Raw genomic sequence first — 17,724 nt, forward strand, 5'->3', positions numbered from 1 at the left:
CAGCCGAAGGTGTGCAGCCACCGGTGCGAAGACCTTGGTAAAGACCCGGGGTGCGGAACGTAGTCCGAAAGGGAGGACTTTGAAATGAAAGTCCCTGCCAGCCACTCTGAACCTCAAGAACTTTCTGTGTCTGGGTAGAATTGGTACATGAAAATAAGTGTCTTGTAGGTCGAGGGTGGTCATATGATCCCCCGCAGTGAGAAGTTGAAGGATTTCTTGCAGAGTTAGCATCCGAAAGGATAATTTTTGAGATATTTGTTGAGGGAGCGAAGATCTAGAATGGGACGCTATTCTCCCGATTTCTTCTTTATCAGAAAAAATCTGGAATAAAAGCCAGTTCCTCTTTGCATTCGAGGAACTACTTCGATCGCTCCTTTTCGCAGCATCAAATTTATTTGGGCAAAAAGCTCCGAGAGGTGGGCTGGAGGTGGTCCTTTCGGAGGAGAATTCGGAGGAAGTTTTACAAATTCTAGCCTCTGGCTACAATGTCCAAGACCCGACCAGTTTGAGTAGTAACGGGAGATTCTTCCTCCAACTTTTAACGGGGTAAGCGGTAGAGCAGGTGGCAGTTGTCAATGCTTCTTGGACGTATCATGCCCGCAGTAGGTTCCTTCTATTTTGCGAGTAGGAGGTAGATGGTTGCTGTCTGAATGATTGTTGGCGCTGGGAAGAGTAACTTTGGTTACTTTGATAGGACTGATATTGTCTTTGCTGATTATATCCTCCTCGATTAGAAAAGGATCGGTGGCCTCTCGCACCCCGAAAGGTTTACGAAACTGAAGCGTTGCGAGAGATCTTGCTGTCTCGGTATCCTTTTTAATGGCCTGTAGGGCCTCGTCAACATGCTGCCCAAAAAGAGACTTGCCATCAAAAGGCATTTCAATTATTTTAGCCTGAACCTCCTGGCGAAATGATGCTGATTTTAACCAGCCCTGCCTCCGCAAGACTGCGGCACCTGCCAGTTGTCAAAAACCTGTAGATGCGACATCCACCGATGAATCAATAATCTCAGCCGAGGAGGAGGAGCCTAGCGCTCAACCAAGATGGCCGCGTAGGCACAGGGCTCCGAGGGCCTCCACAACTTCCCACGTCTATCCTGAATTTATCCTGATTCTATCGACGGGCTTCTGCAGGCGAACCTATGTGGAGGTGATACCTGTTGTCCAAATTCAAATCGGACTTCAGGATCCGGGATAGCATCGACTCCAAGTTGGCGGCCTACTCCAGACCTTGCCCCGGACTCGAGTTGGCATGGTGCCCGGGCAGAAAGTGAACAACAACGGCATGCAGGACCCAGGCCGGTGCGCACCCCATACTTTCACTTTCGGTTTCGGGTCTCCTCGCTGAAACTGACTGAGGGGCCCTGGATTGTCAGCACGCATTTATAGTGGGACGATCGGGTATCCTGCCTGACCTTGGACACTAGCCTGGACTACCCTTCGTGATCGCCGAGGCTCCCTAGATCGGCTCTCCGGGGATCGCTCATCGTGTTGGTGGCCGACAACCTTGGCGACCATCAGACAATGGCGGCTAGATTGGACGGAGATAAACAAAAATCCAAGACGACTAGGCGGGGAGCTCATACCCAAGCTTATAACATGGACCGCTATACCCAGTCAAAAGGATCCCCTAGTGGCCTGCATAAGTCACCGGAGAGACCCGAGGATGGCCCGGGATCATCCACGGAGTTAACATTGCAGGACGTTATGGGGGCCATCGATGAGATGAAAGCGGCGGTCGGCCAGCAATTCGATACCTTGGCCCATAAACTGGACACGGTTTTGATCGACGTTAAACTAGTCAGAGCGGACCTTTCACAAACGAATGAAAAGGTCAAATCCTTGGGTCTGACGACGTCGAGTCTGGTAACGGACGTGTCTGACTTGCAAACCGAGGTCCGTCATCTGCGGACGTCTACGGATTTGTCTGTCCGTCGGCTGGAGGATTTTGAAAGTAGGGCTCAGCGGAATAATGTGCGCATAGCAGGGGTGCCGGAGAAATCGGAGGTCCCTGCGGCTGACCTCTTCGTGGAAGACCTCGTGATCAACCATCTCGCACCCAAAGGCTTGAGTAAATTCTTTGCGGTTGAGCGGGCCCATAGAGTTCCGGGTGGTAAGCCTAAACCGGGCGCTCCCCCACGGCCCATCATTGCCAGAATTTTTCATTTCAGGGACAGGGATGCTATACTGCAGGCCTCGAGGGTGAGTGGGCCGACGAAGTTCGAGAACACTCATAAGTTTCTACCCGGACTTCACACAATTGGTCCAAAAGCAGCGACAGGAGTTCATGGGTGTTAAACGGCGACTGAGAGACATGGACCTGAAATATGCGATGCTCTTTCCGGCCAGGTTGCGTGTTGAGTTTGAGGATCGGACGCATTTCTTTGATCGGCCGGAGGAGGTTGGAGATTGGCTTGATACCCTGCCCGAGCAACGACGTCGAGAGGGACAGACCGAGGGGAACGGAGTGGGCTTGGCTGGACAGGAATAGACTCTTGGTCCCCGGTGACTGACTAATGTGATGACACTTCCATATTTTGGTTTGATGTTTCTATTCAGTGCCTTATCCTTCAATGCCCGGGGGTTGTGGGGTGCTCAGTGAGGCTCTTTCCTCCTCTGGGGTTTCTTTTTGTAGAGTAGTTAATGCTAGGGCGACAGGCACACTGCAAGTTGGGGGGGCTACATGGGCTCACGCAGGGGTGCAGGGCGGGGGGAGTTGAAACGGGAAGGTTGGTGGGGAGGGGGGGAGTTGGGGAATGTTTGAATGTTCTACAAGGCAACGTCACGCTATACGACTGGTGGTCGGGATCGTGTTCTCTGGGGGGGGGGGGGAGCTGTGCGCGGGGTTGGGGTGGGGGGTGGGGGATTGAGAGTACTCTCGTGGAATGTGAATGGCTTGGGGGATAGGATTAAACGTGGAGTAGTGCTGCAGTTTTTGAAACGGCTGTCGCCAGATATTGTCTTTCTGCAGGAAACGCATCTAATTGGGAATTCTTGCCATGCTATGAATAGGCGGGGATATCGTCTTGTTGTGCATTCTGGTTTCACTTCTGGCTCGCGGGGGGTGGGCATCTTGATTAGAGCCTCTCTCCCGTTGGAGGTAGACGATGTGATTCATGATGATAGAGGGCGGTATGCTGCACTTGTAGGCCGATGGGAGGGCAGAACCATCTCGCTCGTCTCGGTTTATGTCCCACCAGGATTGCAGACCGTAACTTTCGCCGATTTGGGGCGAATGGTCTTGGGACTCCCGGGGGGGGGTTCTGGTGGTGGGGGGCGATTTTAACTCGGTCGTATCTGGTAGGGCGGATCGTCGCCCTCCCAGGGATCTCCCGGGGGCACAGGCCTGGCTGAGTGGGTTTATAGATACCCTCGGACTGGTAGATTGCTGGAGACTAATGCACCCGGGGCAGGCGCAATACACTTTCCACTCAGGGGCTCATGGAAGTTTATCGAGACTTGATTATGTCCTTATGCCGGCGGCCCAAGCTGTGATGATTAGGGAAGTGGGACATCTGGCCCGGGGTATTTCCGATCACTCCCCACTACTGTTGCACATGGAGGTCACCCCCGGGGCTGAGGGGAGGGTGGCACCGATTAACCCCTGATACCTGCGTAATCCTAACATCCGGGCGGACCTGGTCAAGTCCATTGAGCGCAATTTCACTGAAAATGTGGGGTCAGTGTCATCTGCTGCCTCGTTATGGGAAGCCTTCAAAACAGTGCTCCGTGGGCAGGCTCTTTCTCCAATTTCCCACTCCAAAAAAAGCAAGACTGAAGAGGTGGTTCGCCTTGAAAACGAAATAGCCAAGTTGGAGGGAGACCTGGAGCTGGGTGTTACGAATGATAAGTTGCATGTTCTCAGTCTTAAGCAGCTTGACTATAGAGCGTTGGTTACTGATGCTGCCAAAGTGATGAGTAGAGAGCAACAAGGGCGCTTATACGATGTGGGGGATAAGGCTGGAAAATTGATGCATGGTTGGACAAGAAGGAGCGAGCGAGTCGAGTGGTGCCGGTTATTGAGAGAGCAGATGGCGTACGTGTGACTGACCCTGTGGAAATTGTTGAATGTTTCGCGACTTATTTCCACGACGTATATTCTCCAGTCTCGGATGGCCTTGAGGATGACTCATCTGTTGCTGAGAGATATAGTGTTGCCGTCTTTGTCAGAGGCGGATAGGGTACTGATGGATGCGACGTTGTCGCCTGATGAGATTGCTTTGGCTATTCGCTCGGTCGCTTCTGGCAAGGCCATGGGTCCCAATGGCCTTCCCATTGAACTGTATAAACTGCGCCCGGACAAGATGGCGCCTCATCTCTGCGCCATGTTTCTTGAGGCACTATGATCAGCGTCTCGCTACAATAGTCGTGATTCACAAGGAGGGGAAGCCGCGGGATCGGTGTTTTTCTTACAGGCCCATCTCATTGTTAAATGCTGAGCCTAAAATTCTGGCTAAGGTTTTAGCTAATCGTCTGGTTAGGGTCGTTGGCGACTTGATCCATCCGGACCAGTCCGGTTTCATACCTCACCGTAATACGGCTCTGAACCTGAGGCGTCTTCATGGAGTGCTTGCCAGAGTGGCGTACATACGTGAACCGGCCGTTTTGGCGTCTTTGGATGCCACAATGGCGTTTGATACCCTAGAATGGCCGTATCTTTGGGCGGCGCTCGCGAAATTTGGTTTTGGCCGCAGGTTTATCGGTTGGGTGAAGTTGCTGTATGAGGAACCGTTGGCTCAGGTAGTTGTGAATGGCAGAGTGTCGGCACCCTTCGGGTTGGGAAGAGGCACGCGGCAGGGTTGTCCGCTGTCGCCCCTCCTCTTCCCACTTGCCTTGGAACCTCTGGCTGCCTGGTTACGATGGGAGCCCTCATTGCGCGGCATTAGGTGGACGCCTGAATTTGAGGACCGCATCTCTCTTTATGCGGACGACATTCTCCTGTACCTCACGTCTCCCCGGCAGTCCTTGATAGTACTAGTCGATGTCCTGACCTCATTTGGTCGCAACTCCGGCTTGGTCATTAACTGGGCCAAGTCATGCGTCTATGTTCTCTCTGGGGATGCTCCTCTCCTTCCGCGTGGCTGCCCTATCCAGATTTCGCAGTCAGGGTTTAAATACCTGGGAGTGTTCATAACTTTAGACCCTGTGGCCCGTTATGAGCGGAACTTACTACCCCCACCTCCAACGATTGAGAGCCGACGTCTCGGGGTGGCGACGGCTCCCGCTCTCGCCCCTCGGACACGCGGAGTTGTTTAAAATGATGTCGCTACCACGATTCCTGTATGCACTGCAAAATACACTCGACGTCATACCGGCCCGCTATTTCTGTGAGGTGGAGAGCTTGCAGAGGCAGTTGTTTTGGGACGGGCGCTCGCGAATCGCTCTCACAAAGTTGACACTCCCTTGGTATGATGGAGGTATAGCACTCCCCGATATCAAGCGATACTATTGGGCGTCCCAATTGGTGGCGGTGAACCACGGGATGTACGGACCGGCCCTGAACCCGGCGTTCGAGATGGATAAAATGCTATTGCCTGGGGGGGATTATAATAGAGCACTCTATTCGAAGTCTCCTGGTGTGCAGTTGACAGGCCCAACAAAGATAGCGGTACGTGTGTGGCATGCTGCTAATGCTGCGATGGGTTGGAAGGTCCGCCTGACTCGAGCGACTCCACTGTATGCTTCAGAAAGGCTGGGCTGTTTGTGGAAAACTAAAGGATTTGAGAAATGGGATATGATTGGCATATGTAAGGTGAGTGACCTCTGGGTGAAAGGGGAGTTTAAAACGTTTGAAATGCTGAAAGCGGAATACAGGCTAAATGATAGGGAGTATTTCCGGTATGCTCAGGTCCGTCATGCGTTGTGCTCGGTTTTCCCTGATGCTACTGCTATCCCGCAAAATTCTCCACTGGAGGACAGGGTGCTCGATGGCTACGTGCCTGACAGCACAATCTCCTTGATCTATAAAAAGCTTATCAACGATCGGGCGGATCTGTTGACCTACTTGAGGGGGATCTAGGTGGCGGACGGTTTGGAATTAGATGATGAGGATTGGGTCTCGGCAATAGCCTCCCCGCGGGAGGTGGCAATTCCGGCCCGCCTTCGGTTCAAACAACTAAAGATACTCCACAGAGTGTATGTCACTGGTCCCCGCCTGATGCGCATGGGTTTCTCCGTGGATGGGATGTGTAAGCGTGGCTGTGGTTCGCTGGGTACTTTCCTTCACGTTATATGAGAATGCCCTGAGGTGGCACACTTTTGGCGTCGGGTGCATGCTGTAATGGAAGAGGTCACTCACGTTGCTCAGCTTCCAGAAGCTAGGAGATGCCTGCTGAACGTGTGGGAGCCAAACGATTATAATGTGGCACAGACGCGGTGGGCGACTTTGGGAAATATGGTGGCTAAACGTAACATTGCACAGTTATGGGGTTCCCAGAGGCCGCCTACGGTCTCGGTGTGGAAGGAGAATATGGATTGGTGCATGTTTAGAGAAAAGACGGTGTATGTAGCGAGAGGCAAGCCTGGGAAATGGACGGGGGTGTGGGGTCCGTGGAACTCTTATCGCGGAGACATCTGTGCCCCTCCTCTGGCTATTGTATTGGATGTCCCTTTGTCCCCCCTAGCCGGACATTCCTCGTCTGTTAGGTTACCAGTGAGTTACAGTTTGATTTTCCTCTGTTCCCGGGCCCCCCTCCCTTCTCTGCCACTGGTCCTTGATTCCCTACCCCGGGGAGCGCGTCCTGACATTTACAATACCTATTGCCTTGTTTGTGTGTACTGTTTATTAATCTTAAATTGAAAACTGAAACCGTATTTAATATTGTCACTCAACTATTGCTTCTGTCTTCACGGGGAGCGCTGATGGACTGACGGGCTTCCCGGATTGACCAATCTGTATAACGGTGAATGATACGTCTCATGCTAATTAGCGGCCGGCCCAAAGGGTTGTAGGCCCATGTCTGTTACTCCTTGAAGTCAAATAAAGGTTTCTTTAAAAAAAAAAAAAAAAAAAAGAATCTCAGCCGAGATTCGTTCCCCTTCCTGAAGGATCTCTGACTTTGACGGCTCAGGCAACATGTCGATGTAGGGAGAAATGTCCGACCACATTTGTCTATCATATCGTCCTAAGATAGTCAGTGAGTTAGCTGCACGAACTGTCGTCGCTGCTATAGTGGACACCTTATTTCCAATAGCGTCTAGACGTCTACCATCCCGATCCGGAGGAGCTGACAGCGGAGAGGAGGGATTCCGCGCTCGTCGTTGAGCTGCTTGGGCGATATCTGAATCTGCCTTTGGTTGGCCTATCAAGCATGCAGACGAATTGTCCGGCGCCTTGTATTTTTTATCAAGGTGGGGCAGGACCGCAGGAACAGAAGCCGGAGCTTTCATAAGTTTTAATCCTTCTTGCCAAATGAAATCAATAATCGGAATAGACCGTATTTGTTTTCTTGGTTGGTCTTTAAAATCATAAAGGAAACAAACATCCTTTTTTGTTTCCATAGAAAGACGAGAACACTGTGTAGCCCTCTCCATAAGAAGGTGAAAACCTACAATGTCAACAGGAGGAGAGTCGACAGGAACAGGAGTTGAAGGCGACGGAGTTTGTATTTGGCAATCATCCCATTCCGTGAGGAGTGATCTGTCATCCAATTCTCCTTCCTCTCTATCGTCGTCAGAGGTGTGAGCATCCTGAGAGTGATGCGAAGGTACAGGAGAATGTCGCCTGGGCGACCTCAAAGCTGATGAAGATTGAGGCACAGGTGTGGGCAGTATAGAAGAAGCCGATTCAGATGGAGGGAAACGGCGATAGTAATCGTCCAACATGTACTGCAGATTGTATAAAAGAGCCAAAGGCATTTGGGCCATAGGGTCTGGAGCGGGAGGAACCATCTCCGGACAAAATTCGTCATCTTGAGCCACATCTTGGTACTTAATGAGGAGTTCAGAAGGGCTCCTGGCGGTACGAAACTATCTCCCTCATCTGACTCTTCATCATCCTCTTCAGAATCCAGTAATTGTTCAGGTAACCTAAGAGGAACCTTAGCAGGAGAGATTGTAATTGGAGGAAGCACCTCCAATGAAGATCCACATCTTTGTAGTAAAGAAGACGTCGCTGTCGAAAGAGGCAATTGTATAAATGGTGTCGTAGACGGTGTAGAAGATACTGCAGACGTAGACGAAGACCAAACCTGAAAATCCGTACATGAAGACTCGTCGGAGCGTAGACTGTAGATTTAATCTCTTTCGTCGACGGAACTGGTCTGACGGAGACGGATACCAGCGTCGATGCCAATGACATTATCATCTGTGGCTTCGGCGACGAGAAGGTTGCAGTAGACGTCGTCGCAGGAGCGACATAAGGCGTCGTCGGCGAGTTCGTCGACTAGGGACACCGTTTCTGACGTAAATCCTGGACAGAACCCGCTTTGAAGATTGAGACGTTGCCGTCTTTCTCAGGGGCGTAGTAGGCATAGTTTTACTCTTAGAAGGTGGAAGAGCCTTTTTTGAAGTAGAAGGCAACTCAGCACTCTTGGAGGTATGCTGTTTCTTCAACACCTTAGCCCCAGGAGAAGATAAATCTGTGAAAGCAATCCTCTTTCAAGAGGACATAGTCTGGACAGAGGCAATACTCCCAACTTCAGATAAGGGATTGTCCTGATCTTCAATCTTCTGTGGCCACAGAAGTAGACGCCCCTCTCTGTCCCTCAGAGTCTTTTGTGGGAAAGTTCTGCAGATCTTGCAGTCTCTCACCTGGTGGTCAGGATACAAGCAGTAAATGCACTTCTTGTGGGGATCTACTGAAAACAGCCGGAGCTTCCCACAAGATTCACAAGGTCGAAAGAGAGATGAATTTAAAGAAGACATCCTAACATGAAAAGTTTCCAGAGAAAACTGAGAAGAACTGAGCAGAGCTTAGGGAGACTCCCTTCACACGACGTGCGGTAGAAAATCTAAGAGCCTGAGCCTCTGAGGAGAACATTCTGGAGGGTGCTGACGCCTGATTGGCTGTAGTTTGGACTATATATAATGACTTGGACGAGTCATGCAAGTGGGAAAAAAAATCCTATTACTTCTAGCTTTTTAATTCCTGGTTCTAGCCTAGCTATGATATTTCTATGTTATGCATACTTAATGCTAGGGACTCCCACTCCGACGACGGGGAATGAATCAGGCATGTGAATCTATGAAAGATACCCCAATACTGGAGAACTGGTAAAAACTCCCAAAGCATGCAAGTTAGTGGGTTTGCACAGACTCAAAAGCACATTCCAACCCTACTGCTTAACACTACCTCCAGCCCCAGTATGTAGATCTGTGGATAGGTGGCAAAATAAGGGACTTGCTAGCATTCAAACCCTACTATAGTATTAGCCCTTGCATAATCAGAGAGGCTATCAGAGCTCTTACATAATGAGATTGCTGCCATAATTTGTTGCCGCACTACGTGGCACCAAAGAGTCAAGTACATTTTTTTACAGGACTTATGAAGCAAGATGTCCCATGGACAAGTGGATATTTGATTAAATTCCACACTCCTGCAATGTAAATAACTTTTTTCTTGAAATATGGGTGCTTCTGTTAATTAAAGGTCCATCCTACTTAGTGTTTCAGATTGGCTACTAGTGAACAGTTTCTGAAGGTGGAATCAGTCAACACTCCTCCATCAAAAAAACAGCAGTTCCCTCACCTTCAAGCGAGGCTGAGAGAACTACAAGCTGGGTGGAAAAGGATAGCCACAGATTTACTGTGTATGCCTCATTCCGAAAACTCTTTATGATCCTCTATGTAAGCAAAAGGTGTGCCTTCAACATTTTTCTCCCTGCTAAAAATGATACTTTGCTTGACTGACTCCTGAACTAATTAGCGAAAGCAAAAAAAGCTTCACCATAGTTTGCATGATGTTACATACTCAGACTTCATTTAGCTGGCACCATTAAGCCATACAATGTAAATTATACAGAAATGAATTTCAACATATTAAGCAATAACTATGTACCTCCACCTCTGATTAACCATGCATTATCTACAACAAGGCAATATAATTTGGTGGGCAAACAAAGAATAGGACAGTTATTAGAGTGCAGACAGTCCATTTTGCCTATCTCTTACTCCTACAAGGTCCAACGCAAGATCTCCAATGCTAAATCTGTTTTACGCCTACATTTCCACTGACAGTCCTGTCTTTCCATTTACGGTAGCCCTCACAAAGCCAGAACCATAGGGTCAATTGGGCCTTACATATCCAACAACGAATACATTGCAGTCATTCCGCTTCCTTTTTAACAATGCTCCTGCATTGTGACTATCACTGGTGAAGGTTCTCTCCCAAGGTACAGTATCTGGCCTACTATATCCTATACCCTAGGTACCATACAGTTGCATGACCAATATTTGACTTAACAAACAGCGAGAATCCTAAGGTCACACACTACTGAGCAACTACTCTATAGGGAGGGCCGCTTAAAATCTGCATTGCTGGCATTTTTGCAGAAAACACAGATTTACAAGCCTCATACAAATTCTCAGCACTTTCTCCACATTTTGGACTTTTTGTATATTTTAAACCTATTTTCTATCTTAGCCTGAATATTCAAGCAAAGATAAAGTGTGCAGAAGCAACAGAAATAAAGCAGGTATGTATGTTTTTTTGTTGGTTTTTTTTTTGCAGAGTTTTATATAGCGCAAACTTGAGCCAAATCCAATCAGGTATCAGAGCGCTTTACATAGCACCAGTTACGTTACATGAGGACACACATTCATATTTTTTGTTAGGCATGGGGAGATGAAGTGATTTGCCCAGAATCACCGGATGTTTAGCGTCATTACCAAGACTCGAACCCAGTTCCCCCAGGTCCAAGGTCGAGCGCCCTAGTCGTTAGGCGAACTCCTCTCCTGAATGTGGCTAAGATGCAGAGCAGGGGTGGTTGCTATCATCATAGGCTACCTGTACTCTTGGTAGTCTGAGGTACTTTGTGGTTGGCTAGGCTGAGAAGTGAGTACATACATGGTTATTCTTTTCAGAGATGTCACCCAGATTAAATCTCACAGTCACTCTCTGGAGACTTTGTATCAATGTGACAAGCCTGTGTTTGCTCTTTTTATACAAAAAACAGAGAGGGCTAAGATAAGATGTCTAAGGGAGCAGTCAACCTGCAAGTGTGACATAGGGACTCTGGCAAGAGGCTGTTAAGGAGACCAGGGACACGGACATTAGGGTGCTCAAAACGTTGCTGAGAATATGCATATGTCATTGTGACAGAGCCTATATAATAGAATAATTATTTTTAAAAATTATTTCTAAATTTTAGGAATATGAATATAACTATCGAGTAAGTGCCATTTAATACACTTTGTTTCCCTATTTTGTAGAGTTAAATTTAGAAACATTAAAATCCATTTTCACAATCATTTTGCAGAGGTCATGTCCCATTGATTTTACCTACCATTCCGCCCCTACTCCCAAAAATAAGAAGTATTTCAGCAAATTTTCACCTTTTTTTGACAAATTGGGCCAATTTTACCCATAACACCATCAAATCAGTGGAATTTGCATTACTTCACTTTTTAAAATTTTAATGCATCATGTCTGGTCTCCTGCAAATCAATTTCAGGCCACCACTTTGCCGCAGCAACTATCTAAAGGCACATTTACGTCTAGCCTAGATGCTCCTTTTAGAAAACACATCTCTAGGACACGTCATTCAGATGCTATGCTGGAGACTTCCAAGTTAGAGGAAGCTCTTGTGTGTTAATGGAATTACAGTCAACAAGTCCTGAGTCTCACAAACTGGAAACTAAAGCTCCATACTTTTTCCTTTCTCCACACTAAAACCTTTGTGCAAGGAAGACAAATACATTTTAAAGAAAATTGTTTTGAATGAGGTAGGAAAAAATATTGCTACAGACTTTCCGTAGAAATTTTGGGTTTACTTTAGTTAATCCTCAAATCCATAGAGCATGTTTAAAATCTCAAAAACAAAGAATCATATTTCATTTTTTTTTATTCAAAAATTGTTTATCAACTTACATAACTGTATTCTGCAACCCAAACAAGGATATTTAAAGCAAATTATGCTTCAGAAATTCTCTTATTGTTCATCATCTCTGGGAACTGACTTGTTGCATAATGTGGTGAAACAGGCCGGTATGAGATAATTTTGTATGTGCTGTCCGATTTCAGCTCTCTAGAGAGAGAGAGAGTGATCATTTGAGGCACTCCTTCATGCCCTGCCTATAAAATATTTTGTTCGGCTCAGAAAATCATCATCTGGCTCCTTGAAAGATTTAATAAAGCTAGAAGGATGAGAGATAAATGGGTCAATTAAATCTGTGGGAAGCAAATTTTGATAAAACTCCTCTTGGTAGAGTTTTAGAAAGCAATGGAGTAATGAAACTGATTACACCAGATTTTAAATTATTTATGATATCAGTACATCTTAGAGATTGCTCCTTTTCTTTGGACACATTCTCGCATAATGTAATTTATCAAATATATGATTGAAAACTACATAACCTTAAATCCCCAAATTTATGTAAACCAACCACTGTCATATTTGATAAGACACATTTTTACCACTTCAACTAATGCGGTTCTAAATGCAGAAGTTAAACTTTCTTGGAAAAAGGGTAAACTTAATTGATCACACTATTGCTTATGCAAAGCAAAAGTGAGATACTTGCTCACCTCGTCTACATCTGCTATTCTAAGTAAACTGCATGAAAGGATTGGGTGAAACATGTTTAAGTCACATGCCATTCACTGGGTCAAATAAGCTGTACATAGGTTTCTAAGGTGGGAGGAATTCAGATGGAGTGTAAAATATTTTGGGATTACTTGTAAATGCAATAGTAAACTGCAATATGCATGTCACTTTGTTACGTTGAAATAGTAACTTTAAAAGAGAAATGATAAATTGAGGAGAAGTAAGACAATCTGTTTTTGTTGTTGAATTTTTAAGACTTTTCTCTTTATATTATTCATCCCTATTAGGATTGAACCACAAGCTCGCTCTATTTTAACTTCTATAGCAAAAAGCATAAAACTGCCTAAAACGGTGAACTGTGAACTGTAAGTAACTTTTACATAAAATAGACAACATATGACAATGTTTAGTAAACTGTTATTCTGATATGATGTATTTTTATAGGTAATGTTTGCAACAATGGGACATGAAATAGTTTTGACAAACCGTGCAAAAAAAGAAATAATGTTTGTGCTGGCTGGAAAGGCAAAGAAATTAGTGTGAAACATGTTAAAGTCCATGTTATACCATTTGATTTTAAATAGGTGCACAGCAATATAAAAATTCTAGGTCATCACTAAACATATGTCACTGTGGTAACTGGGCTCTCAACAGTGGATAACAGCAAGACGTCTCGATTGCTTAATCCAATTCGGTTTTATTTGACTGTAACAAAATCCATCATTATCCAATTCAATAACTCACCAGGGGAGATGCATGATTTAGCACATACACCAACTAAACTTTTTTACCACATTACCATCTTAAGGGTACGTAAAAACACAACTTAGGCAATCGTGGGGAAAAAAAAACATTTTTAAAAACATACGCCCGAAACTTACTCTTTGGTCAGCAGTGGGCAAGATTTGAGAAGAAATCGGGACAGAGGAGTATCTTGGAAAACAAGTTCAGGTGGAGCTGTTGGACTTTTCAAATTCAAGCAGCGAACAATAAAGTAAAGAACAGTAGCAACTGCTGCCAGTTTTACGCCATCAAAGACAGCAGGCATTTCGGGCGTTTCCATCATTGCACTCATTTTGCCTAAAAAAAAAAAAAGAAAGAAAAAAAAATATTATTTTATGAATAATAGAAACATGGCATAAAAAGGCAGAAGGGGTTTCACTGGCAAACGTGCTTCCCTAAATTACAGTGATGTGATACTCTCCAAATTTCATGCCAACTAGTCTCAAAAGATTGAATCAAATATGACATTGGTCCGATAGACCAACACTGAGTATACTATTTCCTCAAGAGATAATGAGAAGTCACTGAAACATTAATGTCAAATTATTTCCATCAAATATTCTCAGAAGCAGTTAACATATACGCTCATGTAGGACTGAGAAAAACACAAGTGTTGACTGATCATTTGCTTGACAAACTCTTTCACTGGTAATACTTGGGTCATTTAGAGTCAATTTTTTGGTCCACTATGCATCTCTAGGCAGAGGCCAGGTATTTGCAAATAATTAACTTGGCCCTCCTCTGTTTGGAACAGTCCAGTCACTACGGCCGAGCCTGGTTCCCTCCAGAAGGGAACACAAGCAGCCCCAAATCAATACAGTCAATTCAAAGCTGATCAGTGAGATAGGGAATGATTCCTAAGGCACATTGATCTTGGCATCCGAGGAGCCTACACTCAAGTTAGGCCTCACCAGAAGCAGTCTCTCCGCCCATGCTCAAAATACTGCAGTCATGCTGCCTGGGTTGCTAGTGCTAATTGCAATTTATTATAGCTGGGCCTTGGCAGGCAAGGTGATGGCAGGCATCACATGGAAGAGCAATCATCAAAATGTCTCTGTTCTTACTGAGAGCACTGTGGCTTGCCTGGTGAGAATGATGCCTTGAAAGGCATCTGGGCCTGGTGAAATCCCCAGAGATTCCCTTTCCAATACCGCACTCATATGATACTGGGAATGAAATCCCCAATGACAACCTAGGGCTGGGTGCCAATGCACACTGGTAATGTCAAGGTTTACCTTCCCAAGTGTGTGTGTGAGCACACATCCTGGCAAAAAGGGAATTCTGTGAATTTCTTAGGCAGCACTGTGTGCATGCGCAGTACAAGGGGAATTCCATTTAGTAGCATGCACACGAGTGGTGCTGCCTAGGGAACCACTGGAATTGCCCTTTTGTCAGGTGGACCCTCCACCGGACACATTCTTGGGAACACCTGTGCACTTGGCTGACAAACATAGAAAAAGGGATCACAGCAAGTTACTTACCTTTGGGAACGCCTTATCTGTTAGAGACTCTATCTAACTGCAGATTCTTTACCTTAGAATTATCCTGAGGTGTCAGACTTGATCCAGAATTTTTCATAAGCAATACTCCTGCGTGCCAGTAGGTGGCATTGTTCAGCTCTGTGTGGAGTCATCTGCGCCAGACCAGAAGCGACATGCACGGTGCATGTATAGGAGCCACCCCAGTGTGCCGATGTCAGTTTTTCTTCATGACTTTCAACACCATGAGCACATAGCCATGAAGGATACGGACTACTGGTGTGGCAAACTAGGGCCCTGGAAGGGGAAAAAGAACGGTCCCTAGAATTCCATTCGCAGAGCAGTGAGGATGGATGGGTCGGTAAGGAATCTGCAGCTAGAGAGACTCTCTACCAATTAAGGCGTTACCGAAGGTAAATAACTTATTTATCTGATAGAGACTTCTAGCCACATGTTTCTTACCTTTGAATAGATGCCCAAGCAATACCTCCCCGGAGGTGGATCTGTGAACTGATTCTCACCATAAAGTCCTGCAGGACGAACAAGCAGAGGTGCTTCACGAATCAGTGCATTAAAGCCCACGTTGCTGCCTGGCAGATATCAAGGACCGGTACTCAGGATGCTAATGCAGTGATCACATCCTTAGCTCAGGTGGAATAGGTGCACAAACCCTCATGGGGCTGCTTCTTGGCCAGTGTGTAGCGTATCTTAATTCAGAGCACAATCCAACAGGAGATGGTCTGCTTCTGCATAGCCCTTCCCTTCTTCGCCCCGACATACCCCACAAAGAATTGGTCATGCACCCGGGATCATCTCGTGAGGTCAGGGTGGAACAACAATGCTCTCTTTGGGTCCAGTCGATTAAGTATTTCCTCTTCTTTAGACTGATGTAGCAGAGCGTAAAAAGTAGGCAGGGTGATTGACTGGCCTACACAAAAGTGAGTAACAACTTTCAGATGAAAGGAATCTCTAGTGCGAAAAACCAACTTGTCTGGGTAGATGTTCAGGTATGGAGGCTTGGATGACAAAGCCTGAAGCTCACCAACCCTCTAGGCAGATGCTATCACCACCAGGAAGGCCATGTTGATGGTAAGGATGGAAGAACAGTTGTGCAAGGGATCAAAAGGAACGCACGTCAGGAATGTTAAGACTAGATTAAGGTACCACTGATGCATGATGAAAGGTGAAGGAGAAAAATTGTTGCAAACCTTTTAGGAACCTGCGTACAATAGGTAATCTGAAGAGGGATGGTTTATCAGGCAACCACAGAAAGGCGGAGATGACAGAAAGATAGCCCTTTAACATGTTCAGAGCAGAGAACTGCTGGACAACAGAAAGAATGAAGAGAAGGATCTGAGAGAGGGGAACAGAAATAGAGTAAACCAGTTTCTCTGCACACCATGCAAAGGAGCGAACTACCAAATGAATATCCTAAGGAAAAAAACATTCTGAATCCTGCCTACCCCTTCCCAACGACTTCCAAGCAGCTGATCAAGCCCTATTTATTTCCATGTTTGACTATGGAAGTGCAACCCTACATGGCCTTCCGAGATCTAAACTAGCTTCTCTAAGGGCCTCCCTTAACTCTGCTGCAAAACTCTTCACAGGATCAAAGAGAAACCAACACATCACTTTAAAATTTGAGTGTCACATTATTCTTTGTATTTTTAATCACTCACCCTCTGCTCCCTTCAAAGCTGTAGCTTGCAGACTTCACTCGCCCTGACAACGCCGCGCAGCGGATTTAGCGTTGCCACGGTTGCTAGTACCGGGACACTCTTGGCGCCATTTCTGGCGCTTGCCGGGACCACGCCCCTTTTCGAGGCCACCCCCCCCCCTCCCTCCCTCCCTCCCAGCCCCCTCTCACAGATCCATAAATCATGTGCAGATTTCGGACGCGCAGCGGGCGAGCGCAGCGGGAGCGCCTAAGGCAAGCCCGTCTGCGCCCGTCCGCGGCCGACCGGGGCTAGGGGCACGTCATTCTGCTCAAATCATCACTTACACTTCTTCACAACTCCGCAGTCTTCATGGCCCGTGGCCTTTGCCCGCCTCCACTTGCTCTCGCATATCTTCACTTGATCTGTCCCCCGTTTTGTTATCTTCCCACCCTCTCGCTCCCCCCATTCCCTTCCATTTTCCCAGAGAAGACGCCAGCCTAGTATCACTTAGGACTCTCTCGGCCTATTATCTTAACACCCGGTCAGCAGTGGCCCACTCACACGAACTGTCGGTGCTGCTGGACCTTCACGCACCTGATCTCCTCTTCCTAACAGAGACTTGGTTTAGTGAGGATTCTCTCCCTACCTTATTGGCCACTCTCCCTGCCCCATACTATGCTCTACGAGCAGATCGCTCCGATGGTAGGACTGGGGGTGGCGTAGCGGTCATCGCCCGGGCTGACCTCCCCTTCCAACTTCTATCTTTGCCAGATATTGCCACAACAGAGTACCTTGCCATTCGTACTACATCTACCACTCCCCCTCTTACTTGTGTTCTCACCTATCGTCCCCCACAGTCACCCTTACTTTTTCTTTCTGATTTTCAGGAGGTATTGGCCACACTTACCGTCAATAACTCTTCCATCTTATTACTGGGGGATTTTAACTTTTGGCCTTCAGACCCAGCGGAATGTCCGTCCTCAAGAGAGTTCTCAGATACACTTCAATCACTCAATTTTGTATCACACGTTCATTCTCCTACTCACGTCAAAGGACATATCTTGGATCAGATTTGGTCCTTGAACTGTCCGGTAGACTCTCT

General features: G+C 46.7%; 1 protein-coding gene across 4 annotated transcripts in view; it reads right to left on the bottom strand.

Moving 5' to 3' along the window:
* Positions 1-17,724, bottom strand: part of ABHD2 (abhydrolase domain containing 2, acylglycerol lipase) — a 427,692-nt gene that overhangs the window by 325,628 nt on the left and 84,340 nt on the right. For all 4 annotated transcript variants that reach the window (XM_085644457.1, XM_085644454.1, XM_085644456.1 and 1 more), the window contains one exon: positions 13,585-13,783. In XM_085644457.1, coding sequence (XP_085500583.1) covers positions 13,585-13,778 — 194 coding nt within the window. In that variant the 5' untranslated portion in view covers positions 13,779-13,783. The remainder of the gene's footprint in view (positions 1-13,584; positions 13,784-17,724) is intronic.

The sequence above is a fragment of the Triturus cristatus genome, chromosome 3_1 (assembly GCF_964204655.1).
Source record: "Triturus cristatus chromosome 3_1, aTriCri1.1, whole genome shotgun sequence".
Taxonomy (NCBI): domain Eukaryota; kingdom Metazoa; phylum Chordata; class Amphibia; order Caudata; family Salamandridae; genus Triturus; species Triturus cristatus.